The 15882-nt window shown below is 38.9% G+C and overlaps 1 protein-coding gene across 4 annotated transcripts in view; it reads left to right on the top strand.

Moving 5' to 3' along the window:
* Positions 1-13468, top strand: part of LOC5568155 (protein TRC8 homolog) — a 72375-nt gene extending 58907 nt beyond the window's left edge. The window contains exons 4-8 of one of the 4 annotated variants that reach the window (XM_021854418.1): positions 5759-5900; positions 5962-6136; positions 6483-6664; positions 11066-11239; positions 11304-13468. In XM_021854418.1, coding sequence (XP_021710110.1) covers positions 5759-5900; positions 5962-6136; positions 6483-6664; positions 11066-11239; positions 11304-11741 — 1111 coding nt within the window. In that variant the 3' untranslated portion in view covers positions 11742-13468. Of the gene's footprint in view, positions 1-5758; positions 5901-5961; positions 6137-6467; positions 6665-11065; positions 11240-11303 lie in introns of all 4 variants that reach the window. The other 3 variants (XM_021854401.1, XM_021854410.1, XM_001657848.2) reach the window with 3 other exon arrangements.
* The last annotated feature ends 2414 nt before the right edge of the window (positions 13469-15882 follow it).

The following is a 15882-nucleotide window of genomic DNA, read 5'->3' as shown; positions in this document are numbered from 1 at the left end:
ATAGAGGGTGTCGCGCGACTTTTACATAGATGCTTCTCTCACTGTCATTGGACGGTGAGACAATGACAGAAGCTTTCTTCAAATTCTCCTTGATTTTTCGGTCACTACGGTTTGTGATAGAATTGTAAACTAGACCATTTTTATTTCATTATCAGATATGATTGTTATTTATAGAGCCAGAATCATGAAAGGATATCCACTTTACTTATCAAACACATTTGCTTCCCGAAATTTTCCAAAATTAGATAGTAATTTTAAAAGCAAAACAACTTTACAATTGCTCTCATAGGGGGGTCTGTAGCCTTGAGGTTACGCTTTCGCTTCATAAGCGGAAGGTCATGGGCTCGATTCCCAGCCCCTCCACAAAAAACCCGTCCAGCCACCAGAAGACGCCTCACGGAGGACCGTGCTTTGGGGAGCACATCCATCCTCCGTCAGTATCAGATGGTGACTGAGACAAACTGACCCTCTTCGCAGGCAGCTAGCCTCACTAATAGCAGAGCTCTCTCCTACCTGCTCGGTGTAAGAGTAAAAGAGTAGAAGAGAGTGAAACTAGATGTAAATATACAGCCATTCCATGAAAAACCGATCTAGTGGGTCTCCGAATTCCGTGAAAATTTGCTATTTTGTTCCTTATCCGAAATAAGGATACACGTATTTTTGGATTTTTTGATTAGGGTAACCATTTCCGAAATAGGGTGACCAGAAAAATCGCGATTTTGCAAAATTTTTATTTAAAAAAAATTATAACTTTTGAACCGTTCGACCGATTTTCAATCTTTTTGGACGAAATGAAGGCTAAAGATTTTGACTTTTCGGGAAAAATATCAAATTTCACAAAAATTGTGTTTTTACATAAAAAAAAAACTCAATAGTTTCCGTTTTTTCGTGTTTTGAAGGCCTCGGGACCAAAGGGGCTACTGCTGCTCTCATTTTTTCTTAAAAGTTCAGAAAATTTTACGTCAACTGTCAAATTTTCAGCGATGTATGTTTTTAAGTTTTTGAGATATATTTTTTTGAAAATAAAAAATCAGTCATTTTTCATCGGCACACACTGAGTTCTCAGCGCATTAGATTTGTAATTTAAAAAAAAAAATCATAACTTTTGAACAGCTCAACCGATTTCCAATCTTTTTTTATGGAATGGAAGCTTAAGGTCTCAACTTTTCAGACAAAATTGAAAAATCTGATAAAAATATAAATCTGAATTTCAAGAAAAAATGAGAACAGCGAAAGCCCCTTTGGTCCCGAGGTTTTCAAAACACGAAAAAACGGAAACTATTGAGTTTTTTCATGTAAAAACACAATTTTTGTGAAATTTGATATTTTTCCTGAAAAGTCAAAATCTTTAGCCTTCATTTCGTCCAAAAAGATTGAAAATCGGTCGAACGGTTCAAAAGTTATAATTTTTTTTAAATAAAAATTTTGCAAAATCGCGTTTTTTCTGGTCACTCTATTTCGGAAATGGTCACCCTAATCAAAAAATTCAAAAATACGTGTATCCTTATTTCGGATAAGGAACAAAATAGCAAATTTTCACGGAATTCGGAGACCCACTAGATCGGTTTTTCATGGAATGGCTGTATAGATAAAGTTGAAAATAGATCTGTATCGATAAAGAAGCTACAGATCAACTGAGTCCGGCACAGTAGTGGCCACGAGCACGGAGTGCCCAAAAAAAAAATGCTCTCATGAGAGCCCCGTCATTGCGACCTGATGTAGTGAGCTCATGAAATATAGCTTCGCCTAGCGACAGTGAGAAGGCTTGTTTTGTCAGTGTCGCAAGCCGGTCATGATTCTTAACAGCCCTGATCACGAGTGTTAACTCAACAAGGACTGTAAGTACTGGTAATTCAAGGACTCACGTGAATTCTGATTACTAAACAAATTTTCTAGCTTGATTCGGTTTTGCTGCTAGCATAAAGCCCCTTTTTTCTAGTATTTTTCTGGGACTAAACTAAAAGCGAAACAAGGATGGGACTAGAGTTCTGTTGCATGGTCAAATATCAGTAGTACCGATTTGGTTTCTCAGAAATTTAATCGATTATGTTTGCTAAGGGGCGCGCCTTCGCTGAGATGTAAATTTCTATGAAGGGTGTAAATAGCGGGACCTTTTCATCATAGTCGATTTGTATCAATATCTGAGGAATCAAAACAAGAACTGTACAGAAATCGATGCTTCATTACCTATCAATGGAAATGGAGTAATGCGACATGCACTATACACTAAGGATACGGGTAATGCCACAATAGATCTAAATACTGGTCGCAGTGGCGCATTCGAACAGAGAAAAAAAAGCTATGTACATGTTTCATTCTTCGAGCTCGTAAAAGAAAAACGGATAATTCTGACCTGCTTCGGTGGGGTGGGCCACCCTACGGTGTTAAGATGCAACGCCTTTGCTCCAACGATGACCGATCTTTGCTTATTCCGAATTAAAACTCAGCTCGCATGCTCTAACAGATTCACCTCACTGTGGCACGTTTTCCTGCGGTTGTCAACCACTGCTCACCATCCGTTTGTGCTATCAGTCAGAGCTCCAACCAAACGACCAATCGGCAAGTTACGACGTTATAACGCTATACTCATGAACAGCGGTAGGCTGGCGTTACCTCGAGTCGCTGGTAACCGTCATCCAGGAGCTTCGAACAGTTGAGCATAGACACATATACGAGCTTTCACGGTGTAAGTTGTATGCTCGAGCCAGTGTGGAGAGTCGAGGTGGGCGAAGATGAATCAGTCGCTTCTCGGCTGGGCGGCGTGAGCAGATGTCGTGCAGTGAGAAAATCCTCTACGTGCTTCCCAGGGCCGGATTTACTGAGATTGAACGTTGCACAGTGGCGGCCTTTCATATAAAGGTCGGACAAAACCTCAAATACGTCCCAAATCGCTTGATAATGGTAATCTATTAACTATCTTGGATACCTGATATCATCCCGATGGAAATAACTGCAAAATTAAAAATTCGATTTTGTAGTGAAATTTGTCAAAAATAAGATCTTTGATCCATTCGAATAAAAAGGCTTTTATCACAAATAAAATGTAATTATGCAGAAACTTCTGTATAAACCTAAACTAGAAATGCATATTTAAGTTTCTCGTTGTAATTTCAATGAAGTTTTAAACGAGTTATGACACATTATACAGATTTGAATGATGGAATAGATAAATTATAATAAAATTGAAAATGGAATTTTCACCTCTAGGGGCAAAGAAGGGCAAGAAAAACTATTGCACGTTAGAAAGTTTGGATGATTTGCTACGTCATAGTGAGTGAATCATTTTCTCGAAACACTTCACATAAAACGGACGAAGTTTTGAAAATTTATCAAAATTTTGAAGAAAGATTGTAAAAAACATTTTTTTTACAAATAACAACGTAATGTGTTGAAATCTATGTTATTATAGCCAAGTCTAAGGCTTAAGACTACGCTTTCAAATGAAGCCTAATGAGCTTAAATCGGTAATGATTTTGTTGAGATGAGATACAGCTGTTTGAAGTTTGTTAGGTGAACCATAGTTGATAATTTGAAGCAGTCCAATTTAGCTGACTTTCCCGCACTTACGATGCTGCCAAAAATCGAAAACAAAACAGATCAAGCTCAAATTTTGATAAATCATCACTCAATGGTAAACAAATCTATAGAAAATATTACCTAGTGATTTTGAGATCATGAATGTTTGAGGTTTTGTCCGGCCATGCACCTCTGTGCGCTGATTCACGATTTCGTATATTTACATTTGTCCCTAACTATAATTGCATAATTTAGTATTCACAATCTACATCGTTTAAGATATTGATACCTTCTATTACAATTTCGATTTTCGCAGCGATTTTAGCCTTCATAAAATGTAACTGTGGTTTGCGAAAAGCACAATTTCAAATAATTTAAGAGTGGCCTTTGACTTGGCTTACATCGAACACTATCGAACTTGTCGAGATGATGGTCTTCAATTAAATAAATCAAAAACCAACGATGGCTATTCTGCAACTCAACCAAAGCCTATGGCCTTGGCGGTTTAATAATTTGCACTCCCTTTGTTCGTCAAATACCGCATTGGGGCTACCTAAAATTCATGCGAGAAATTTTGTACTAGCGTATTTTGTCTCTTGTTTTGACCATCTTTTATAAAATCCAGCAACCACCCGCAACCGTAGTGAGATCGACATGGAACTCACTGAATTAGTTCAAGCGCGAGCTTTTCAGAAATCTCTCAACATTGTCGTCTCATTGAAGTTTCGATCATAGAGATAACGTGAATTCACAATGTGCTTACAGTACCAAAACTAGGCATGATACTTAACTTATGGTTTCAACTTCCAATTTTGGAGTGCCTTCAATGCTCTTGGCTCAGCAGCCTATCCTTTGCAAACATTTTTTTTTTCTTTCGTTTATTAAAATGAACAACGGAATCCAAAGCATTTCCTACATGATATGTTTTTTCAAGCTAATCTATGCTAAGTAAACGCTTAATACTGTTGAAATTATAGTGTAAACTATACGAAGGTAATTAAAATAGTACCAGAGCAAAGTCGTTATAGCACAAAATGTTTATGGAATACAAATGTGCTTAAAGTTTATATTGAATTTCGGGTTCTGCTAACTTGGGTTAACTTTTAAAAACTCCGACTTATGCGTAGTGAACCAGATTAGCACTCCCAAGTAACCATAAGCACTAATAATAAGCCCTTAATCAGCATCATAGATGCATACATGAATTATAATAGCACTACTAATGCTTACAGCCTAATAACAGCACTTTTACTGCATAGAAACCCTATTACTGCATCATTAATGCTTCTAAGCCTGATGCATACAGGCATTAAATACGCACTATATTGGCTCTATATTCGCATATAGGGCATGTTTATATGTCCTCCAGTGTTTTGACAGATATACAACGTGCTTTGTGTTTGCATATAGTAGTAAGAGAGTGTCAAACATAAATCTTGTGACGGGGTAAATTGATGGTTTAAATTAGTCACTTTTCTTCCCAATAATATTCATTTTATTTGGCCGAAGGAGCAAAGGAGCAGGACTTCAACAACTCAACAATACGGGTGTCGCAGGTTCGAGACGCAAAATGAGGAATTTTATTCATTTCATCATAAAACAAGAATCAAAATGTGGCATTGGCAAACCCTCAAAAGGATAAAAACCGCCGAAATGAATAAGTCTGATACAGAGAAGTACTGAATCATTTTATTATATTTTGCATACTATTCGAGGTATCCATTTTCATTCATTCATATATTTACCTCGTATACCAGCTGCTTGGCCGCATACGCGAAAGCTCTCTGGCTGCGTACGCAAAAGCACAAAAAATTCGCCCCAAAAAACTGGCGAAAACAACTGACTTTTCTCACGTGGTCTTATATTAGCATTAGTGGTGCAGAGAAGCACGGTTATATCTTTGCATTATAGTGGCACGCTATTTCGCCTTTTCTGGCATTATAACAGCATTATATGCGTATATAAACCTGACATGCATCAAACGATTACCCTATATGCGCATATAATGCTGTCCCGTGCCGCATTGTCGTGCTTACTGGTTACTTGGGCTGTTCATTTGTTAACATCAATGAAAAACACTCATGCAGCGTATTTTGTTGTTAACAAACCATTTGTAAAAACCGTGTTAATTCCAAAATTCGTGAAAGGAATACCGTGATAATTCCGGAATGCCAACTTGATTTTACACAAAAGAAATGTCTTCAACGTAAATTCATTTTATTTTATTTTATTTTTCTAATAGAAAACGACATGCTCGGGCACTGATGGTGTGCGCTTTTCTGCTGTTGACCCCCGTCGGTCTTCTCAGTGTTCTATGGACTCGTCATTCACCATCGACATGGCTGCTAGCAGTGACGGCTTTCTCAGTGGAAGTAATAGTAAAGGTAAGGTTGTTTACTATAAATTGATAATCCGTGTATTGAAGATTTTTGTTTCAAATTTTAGGTTTTAGTAAGCTTGGCTACCTACACATTGTTCCTGTTAGATGCTAGGCGGCAGACTTTCTGGGAAAAGCTGGATGACTACGTGTACTATATTCGTGCTTTTGGTAACTCAGTTGAATTCTGCTTCGGGATTTTCCTCTTCTTCAACGGCGCATGGATTCTGATATTTGAATCAGGTATATCACTGTGGTTGAACTTGTGGTTGTTACTCTTGTGTTCTGACTGCTTTTCCCACGCACCCTCGTTACTAACCTCTTCCCATTCTTAAGTATCCTTTCCTGTAAAATGCGTTATTTTATGTATTTTTTGTGTATTTTCTGTCTTGGCTTAATTGTTTTCAAAAAGTTTATTTTTGCTCTTCCTACATCCTTTCATTCCCTCTACTCATTCATATTATATTTCGAAAAAAAAACAATCTTACGGTTTTCGAAACAAAATTGTACAAACCAAAAAAACGATTCTTGCAAAATCAAAAAAAAAAAAACAACATGACGACTTGACACTTAGCTACCATTCCTGTAGGCGGGGCCATCCGAGCGTTGATGATGTGCATCCACGCGTACTTCAACATCTGGTGTGAGGCACGTGCCGGCTGGGGTGTCTTTATGAAGCGGCGCACGGCGGTGCACAAAATAAGCTCGCTGCCAGAAGCGACACCGCTACAGTTGCGCACTTTCGACGATGTCTGTGCAATTTGCTATCAGGTAAGTAAAAAATGTTAAATTTGTTTGAGGGAATAAAATAACATACAAGAGATCGAACAAAAAAATTTAATCTCTACACAAAATATAAATTTGATAAAATTTAACGAATGAAGGATTGTTTTAAACGATTAATTTCATTGAATACTTACAATTGGGTTTTAAAAATTTTCAAAAAGTTTTGTTTTCTTGTGTTTGTTTAACGTTTTCTGACATGGTCAAGCGGACTCATTCCAAGGATATTGGCCACCCATATGACAGCTCCAATGAATTTGCTGTAAACAAATTCAGGAAGGGTTTTTCGGAAAATTTTCAAAAAATCCTCCAGGAGCTACAAGTTCTCCATTATTTCTTCCAGCTATTTCGAAAAAACCTTAAGTGATTGCGCAAAGTCTTTAAGGGATTATTTCAGGTATTTTTTTTTTAGAACAGTACCAGTTTTTTTTTCAGGATGCTTAACCAACCTCGGTGGGAGCTTTGGTCGTAATGCTAAAATTTGGAATTTTCGACCCCCTCCCCCCCGTTCGTAACTCTTTTTGTATGAAAAATTTCAAATTTTTGTATGAGCCGTAACGCTTGAGTCTACTTTCCCCCTCCCCCTAGAGCGTTACGTAATTTGAGGATGACGCCATAGGTGATTTGAACGCTCAGATTGGCCAGGAGGAGGAGTTCAGACCGACGATTGGAAAGTTCAGCGCCCACCGACTGACGAACGAGAACGGCCTACGACTGATAGATTTTGCCACCTCCAAGAACATGGTCATTCGGAGCACCTACTTTCAGCACAGCTTCCCTTATCGATACACCTGCTGAATCTCAAATTGACCACGTTTTCATCGATGGACGGCACTTCTACCAAAATAACCGACGTTAGAACCTATCGCGGCGCTAACATTGACTCTGATCACTATCCAATGATGGTGGAACTGCGCCCGAAACTATCCGTCATCAACAATGTACGGTATCGACGCCCGCCTGGGTATACTCTAGCGCGACTGGCCCAACCGAACGTCGCCGCCGCCGCATACGCGCAGCATCTCGAGGTAGCGTTGCCGGAAGTGAGCGAGCTTGACGAAGCCCCTTTTGAGGACTGCTGGAGCACCATAAAAGCAGCCATCAACAACGCAGCCGAAGGCATCGTCGGGTACGTGGAAAGGAAGACATGTAACGATTGGTTCGACGAAGAATGCCAGCTGGTTTTGGAAGAGAAGGATGCAGCGCGGGCTGCAATGCTGCAGCAAGGAACGTGACAAAACGTGGAACGATATAAAAGGAAACGAAAGCAGCAAACCCGCCTATTCCTGGACAAAAAGCGTCGCCTGGCAGAAGCGGAATGTAAAGAAATGGAGCAGCTGCATCGTTCACAAGAAACGCGAAAGCTCTACGAGAAGCTTAATGCATCCCGAAAAGTCTTCGTGCCGTGAGCCGAAATGTGTAGGGATGAGGAAGGAAGCATCTTGACGGACGGACGTGAGGTGATTGAAAGGTGGAAGCGGCTCTACGATGAACACCTGAATAGCACGGAGAACACAAAGGGTCACGACAGCGGAGGAAGTTACCATGCAGCAACGGCGGATGAAGGAAACCAACCTGTTCCCACATTGAGGGAAGTTGAGTGCCATCAACTAGCTCAAGAACAACAAGGCAACTGGTAAGGATGGTATTGGATCTGAATTAGTCAAAATGGGCCCGGAGGAGTGAAGCAAGGGGTCATATGTCCCATCTACAAGAAGGGCATCAAAGTGGAATGTGCAAACTATCGTGCGATCACCATCCTGATTGCCGCCTACAAAGTGCTATCCCAGATTATTTTCCGTCGTATATCACCAACAGCAAATGAGTTTGTGGGAAGTTAGCAAGCTGGTTTCATAAACGGCCACTCGACGACGGACCAAATCCTCCAGTGGCAAATCCTCCAGAAATGCCGTGAATACCAAGTCTCAACGCATCATCTGTTCATCGATTTTAAAGCGGCCTATGATAGCATAGACAGGGCCCAGATAGCCGTAGCGGTAAACGCGCAGCTATTCAGCAAGACCAAGCTGAGGGTCGTGGGTTCGAATCCCACCGGTCGAGGATCTTTTCGGGTAGGAAATTTTCTCGACTTCCTAGGGCATAGAGTATCTTCGTACCTGCCACACGATATACGCATGCAAAAATAGTCATTGGCCAGTAAGCTCTCAGTTAATAACTGTGGAAGTGCTCATAAGAACACTAAGCTGAGAAGCAGGCTCTGTCCCAGTGGGGACGTAATGCCAGAAAGAAGAAGAAGATGATAGCATAGACCGCAAAGAGCTATGGAAAATTATAGACAAGTACAGCTTTCCCGAAAAGCTCACAAGACTGATAAGAGCAACGATGAATGGGCCTTTTCACATGACGTTTCAAATCAGCTGATCCGGAAACTCTTTGACAGTTCTTCTATGAAAATGACAGACCCGTGTTAGCACCGGTCCTTCACCAATGTAAACAAATGCATAGACGGATCTGTCACATGAAAAGGCCTATAGTGTGAAGATTTCGGGCGAACATTCCAGTTCGTTCAAATCCCGCCGGGGACTTCGATGGGTTGATGGATTTTTGTACCTGCTGTTCAATATCGCGCTAGAAGGTGTCATGCGGAGAGCCGAATTCAATATCCGAGGTACGATTTTCACAAGATCCAGCCAATTTGTTTGCTTCGCGGGTGATATGGATGAAATCGGCAGAACATTTGGAACGGTGGCAGACCTGTACACCCGCCTGAAACGTGAAGCGACAAAAGTCGGCTTGGTTAATGCGTCAAAAACAAAGTACATGCTGATAGGTGGAACCGAGCGCGACTGAGCCTGCCTAGGAAGCTGTGTTACGATAGACGGGGATACTTTTGAGGTGGTTGATGAGTTCGATCGAGAAAGATTGACCCCCGCACCAAATGTACCATGTACTTGGCATAACTAGCAACTTTACTGAAAACACAGACAGCTTTTTGATATTCATCCTGGAATATGTGAGTTTTTAATTTTAATGCTCACTAGCTCTTCCAATTGGCAACATATGGAACCGACTGAAAAAGCATTTTGTAGCCGTCGAACAAGTGCACAACATTGCCAAAGACACTAGTCTTCTAATATAACTCAAGCTTGAAATATTTGATACTCACCAGCGCCTCCTAGTGGCTGTTTTTTTTGTGATAAGAACATGCAGCTTATAGCCCTTGATTTAATGAGCAACTTTGCTGAAGTAATCATCCTTCCAAATCCTAAGCATCTTGAGACGTCATAACAAACATGTAAGCTCTACATAGTAACATTTTCTAAGCTAGCGCCATCATACCCCAAACTAACCAATGTGTACTATTTTGGTCCTTTCCCTGACGCAAATCTTCTCCGAAGAAAGCCTTTGAAATTGTCGCATACACTTGCTAAAATCACATCTTATTACCAAAAAACAAGTTTGTTCTCCTAAATAAGGTCTAAGAAATTTTTTTGTTCTTGGTCGTTAATCGTTATAAAAATATTTTGCTAGAGTCATGGTTTTGGAATCAGATGCGTCATATTTGTATAACGTGTTTGTTTCGTGTTTTCAAAGTTTAATAAAACGTAAATACAGAGGTTTATATGAACCTTTTAAAAAAGAAGTTTGTTGCGGTACAAAGTTTTTAAGCAATGCAGAGCCGCTTATCACACTTAAATAAAACCTAGATATTTATTCTTCAGTTTAGGCTGAAATACGTTTGTGTCCAGCGCTTTAGATATAAAAAAAAATCTATCAAGGAAAAGTGCAAATGTTTTAGACAAAGCCTGCGAAGAATTTCACTATATCGTTGACGTTTTAAAAGCTTCCATCACAAATTATTGAACACGATGACCACAATATAAATTTAGAAGGTATGCTCCCAAATCCTGTATCCTAAGGGTAAATAGAAAATTGAATGTGTCCAAAATGGAAAGCAGATGCTAAACAAACTAAACAAATCCACTAATAAATTAAATATATAGAAAGAGAGATAGATATCTTTATTTAAGAGATTAATTTAATTCGTTTTCATTTTTTATATAAAAACTACTGATATGCTGATTTTTGCAATTTATATGGGCCATGCAATTTATATGTAGGAAATGGAGGGAAAAATCAATAGAACAAATGTCGTTGATTTTTAATTTTTATTTCTGCTAAAAAATGGCAACGAAGAAACGTTAATCTTCTTACTTATTTTGAACGTCCTCTGGATCGTCGTTGAACCGAGTTGACCCATGTTGGGTCCAAAAATGATAGATCTTTTTCTCTCCCCTTCAATATTTTTAGTTTTTTGAAGGTGACATAACAGAAACATAATGCTTGTATAAGCCTTAATAAAGTTTCATTTGCCACTAAAATTTTAATTTGCAGGAATGTAAAATAACTTTAAAATTTCTTTTGCAGGAAATGACATCGGCCAAAATTACGCGTTGCAAACATTATTTCCATGGTGTGTGCCTAAGGAAGTGGCTATACGTTCAGGACCGTTGTCCACTGTGTCACGAAATTATCATGAATCAAGATGGAAAGAATGGCGATTGTAACGGCGAACAGCCTAATGAAGATGAAAACGAACAGGTAAATTTGTGTGCTATTCGCAGGTGTTCAAAACGTTAATCCATTGTATGTGATCATTTTTTTGCAGACCGTCAATCAAATGTCCAATTCCAATTCAGCACCAGGTTCTTTGGGATCGGCAAACAGCACAAATAACGCACAAACCGATACCTCATCGAGTGCCACTACATCTACTAGTTCTACTAGTAGTAACGCCATTTCTGTGAATAACAGCAGTAGCAGTAGTAGCACAAGCAGTAATAGCAATCACAGTCGGAACCATGCGCTCACAGTGAGCGGTTTCCGAATCCCAAATCCCTCATCGGTGGCAGCTTCTTCGTCATCATCATCATCAGCCGTATCGTCGCCGGTTCCTCCTTCGGCGAGTGTGGTATCATCTGAAACGGCAGCAGTTACTGCAGCAGCGATATCACAAATCATCCGACAGCACCAGCTGCAACAACAACCGCAGCACCAGCCACGCTCTTCAGTGGATCGAGATTTTCTGGACGAACTGGAATGAGCGAAACCTACGGCTCAGTAAGATTGACTAGGTGTGCCGTTTATTTATTTTTCACAGTTTCGACGAAAGAAATAATTAAACGGATATGAGTCCTATGTGTATATTTGTTTTGTGTTGCCTTTGGTGGAGGCATTAGAATGCAGCAATTACGAAGACTCTTTTGAAGTCAGGAGTTGTTTTAGCCAAATTGCGGGATTTTTATTTAATAGTAAGCTGAGCGGGGGTGTAGAATCAGTTGTTCAAATGGAAAAGAGAGAGATTTGAATTGTGTAAGTTTTATTGCATATCGGAAGACTAAACGATACATACCAGGCTAATTGTAATAGGTTGCGAGAGAAAACCACAGATTGCGTGAGGTAAGATAAAACAAAGCTGTGGGTGGTTGGAATAGTAATTTTCTCGGCTTGGAGAGGGCATATTAAATTATCGTACCTTGCGCAACTCTTCCTAGCGTAATTATTGCCTTCGGATTGTCTTCCACGATGTTCACAGGTATGTGTCTGCGACTCTTAATCATGATGATCATTTGAAACGATTGTCGCAAAGAAAAGTTAATGAATAATAACATTTCCCAATACTAACGCCGAAGAATTTTACTGTCAAAAATATTATGTTTCTCACTACATAAAATAAAGTCGCGTTCTTAATCAAGTGTATCGCACCTTATTTCTTTACCCAAATGTCAATTTTTTATAACACTAATCGGATGTGAGGTACTGGTACGATAAATTTTCCTTAAAAAAATCGAACAAGACACCATTAATAGGGTAAATGCATTTTGGCCAGAGCGTTACGCGTATATAATTCGGATATTTATGGCAAAATCAAATGTCAAAGTAAAATTAAATTCAGCCTGTCTAAATTACTTTAAATATCCTAAGCATAAGGTCCAATTCGATTATTTCTGATTATTCTGAGATGTTATTATTATCAAATTCTCTTTTTCATTTGAACGTTTTGCCATCAAAATTAAAAGATTATTTAGCAAGTGATATTTATATCAATCTATTTTACATGCTGTTTTGTTGTTCTATGCATTGTTCCGCAATGTGACTAAACGAACTAACACAAATTCAGAAGGGTTGTCATAAAGAGCAGCGGAGAAAACTATGAAAAATGTCTCGACAAAGCGAGAAAAGAATGAAATGGTATTTCACCCACTTCATAAATTATGTGTATTCGTAGCTCAAAAAGAGATCTACAGTTTCAGAAACGACTGAGTCTGACGCTATTTCTATCACCTTATGCATGTCTGGAAGCTCAAAATGTATGTTTTTCATCTTTCAGCCTCATTAGGATCTTCTGTCAAACATATTAATTCAACTTAAAGTGCCTTAGCGCTTCTAAAAATATTCATGCAGTTTTTGTTGATAACTTTACTTTTTTCGCGTGATTCCGACCATTCGTGTTATATGTTGATGCAATAAGTTATTTTGTAGCCTACATTATTGATTAAATTTATTTTTTTTATTTCAAATAGACAAATATAGTTTATACTGATAGATTTTTTCTTGAACTGTTAAATCAATCAAAGCAAATTTTACTATAAGCAAGAAAGCATGCTCTTAATTTATGAACAGCCTCTCACATTCTTTTCTACGCTTTGTAAGTTCTATAACATGTTAGATACAATCTGTGAAAAAGTCATTTATGTGTAAATATGAAACTATGAGTAGAAGGTAAAAGCAAAAGCAGTAAAAACTGAGAATATAGACGTTAAGTTCTTATTTCTTAATTACTTGCTGTGCTCAAACAATCCGAACGTTCCACACACTGGATAACTTTTCAAGGCTAAGATGCGCACTTTGTCTGGGACTTTAACCCCAATGCATAATTACGCGCCCCCTCTTTGTGCCCCAAGTTTTGTGAAATTTTGCTTTCATTCTGTCGCTATTGCAACGTTTTATTTTAGCCTAGCATGAAATCCACAAGCAAAACGCCTAGGCTGGTACTGCAATAGACATATTCAAAGGTGTATTGCCGTTCGTCTCGACGTATAAAGAACCGTCCTTAAACTATACAGCCTTTTAGGAGAAGAAGAAGTCTTACCGAAGACTAACGACAAATCTTTAAAAAAATGTTTGTAAAAAATGTCCGCCAGTAAAATTAAGGTATATTATTCCTAAATCAAAGTTACACGTGGTTTATGGACAACCCTTAACCTTCCCATCCCCAAACCACACCAAAATAAGGTGAAAAGTGGCGAAAAATCGGTGCACCATCAGCCTGTGAAAATGCATGAGAAAAACAAAACACAATGAAACAATACTCATGCATCTCAATGGGAGATTTTGCATTCGACTCGCTAGGTTGATTTTGTCTGTCCCTAGCGTTTTACGTAAATAACTCAACCAAAGAAAAAAGCCAAAACTCAACCAAATGCAATAGGTACCCCGCGCAGCACTTTCGAAGTTGTCTTCGAAGGTGCAGAGCGTGACATTAGTGTCTTTATAAGAAGCTCTAACGTGAGTATTCGACAACAATGCTACGCACAGGGGTAAAAACTTTGGCGGATTAACGATAAGCTTCTTCATCAATAGTAGGTAAATGATTTGCTCGTGAATGAACTTCACTGTACAAAGACGTGCGATTTGTAGTTTTATGGTTTGTTGAGTCTGCAAAATTGTATAACGACTGATGGATAACAAATGATTGCTAAATTGTCGTTAGATAATTGTGTAATAGCTATTCATTATCAAAGTATAATGTCTTCGAAAAGGTGTGTAACAATAGACTTTTGTCGTTTTTATGTTAATCAAGCAATCCATTATCATGATTTTTATCAATTAAAAAATGACTAGTTGACCGACAAAATATCACAGATAATCTACGATACGTTTTTTTTTTGTTACCAAAATTTGTTAACCGTTTCCTCAAAATGATGACATTATTGAATATCGCTTCAAAAGTTGGTTTAGACTTAGCCTGCCCGCCCAACCTATTTGAACCACGGGCCATATCTCCGAAATAATATTGCGCAACGTTGCAACGGGGCAAAACATTCCTACATTTTTTTTTACGAGTTGGAAAAACAATTTTTTTTCGGAAAAATTGACACGATAGGGCCGATGTACCAATAGCGGCATAGCTAAGAACAAATATTCGTATAAAATCGAAAAATAACGCTAGCGTCATTATTTTTACATCATCTGAAAGCTTTTTATCTTGGTTTTGTGGGAAAAATATGAAAACTGCGAAAATTCATATGTTTGCATTGAATCTATGACAAAAGGTCGAATGACAAAAGGTCGAATGACAGAAGGTCGAAGGGCCAAAGGTCGAATGGACAAAATGTCGAATGGACAAAAGGTCGAATGAAAAAAAAGGTCGAATGGACAAAAGGTCGAATGACGAAAAAGGTTTAATGGACAACAATTTAGGAAGAACAAAAGGCTTTACTCTTTAGATAAAAAAGCAAGCGCTACAGCTAAAATAGACGCGAAGAAAACGCGCATATTTTCAGAAAGACCATACTGAGGGAGGTTCAATTTCAGCTGGTCAACGATCTTTTTAGAGTGAAATTTTGTTAGACTTTTCAGGTCGTAGTGCATCCAGAGTTACTGTGTACGTGCTGTAGCCTTATCTGCAAGAGCCACATTCGTCTCATGCTCACCCGTGCACTGTACATTTTGAGACCTATGTTGGTGTTCCTCGCTTTTTTTAGGGTAATTTCTCAATGCGTCTCATGCGCTTCGTCCCATACGTTGTTCAAAAACAGCACAATAATTGATGTGAGGAAAAAAATTAAAAACGAGAATCGAAATTTTAGCTTCCGGATCGCGCGTCTTCGACCGTACCATGTAGACCATCTAGACACCTGTATAATAAGGTAAAAATAGCTGTGGAGACTCATCGTTACTGAGCAGTTGTTTTACAACTTGGATACCGATGGCGAGCGTAGCACCGAGCAGCGCATGTGTTGAATCTACCCTAGCGCGCGCTTTCAGAATATTTGTGAACCTAGCGCAGCACACTACGATTCTGATGCGTTGAAAGGCGATTTGGTTGGAGACTCGTTAGTTCATTTATGTTCTCCTGGTAATTATGTAACTCTAAGTGCATCAAGGTGCATGCCACTCGATGTGCTATGTGTTGGGATGCCGAGTGCTGGAATGCAGTAACTACGACTGTCATTCAGATC

The sequence above is a fragment of the Aedes aegypti genome, chromosome 1, assembly GCF_002204515.2.
Source record: "Aedes aegypti strain LVP_AGWG chromosome 1, AaegL5.0 Primary Assembly, whole genome shotgun sequence".
NCBI classification, from domain to species: domain Eukaryota; kingdom Metazoa; phylum Arthropoda; class Insecta; order Diptera; family Culicidae; genus Aedes; species Aedes aegypti.
This window is presented reverse-complemented; position numbering and strand designations above follow the sequence as displayed.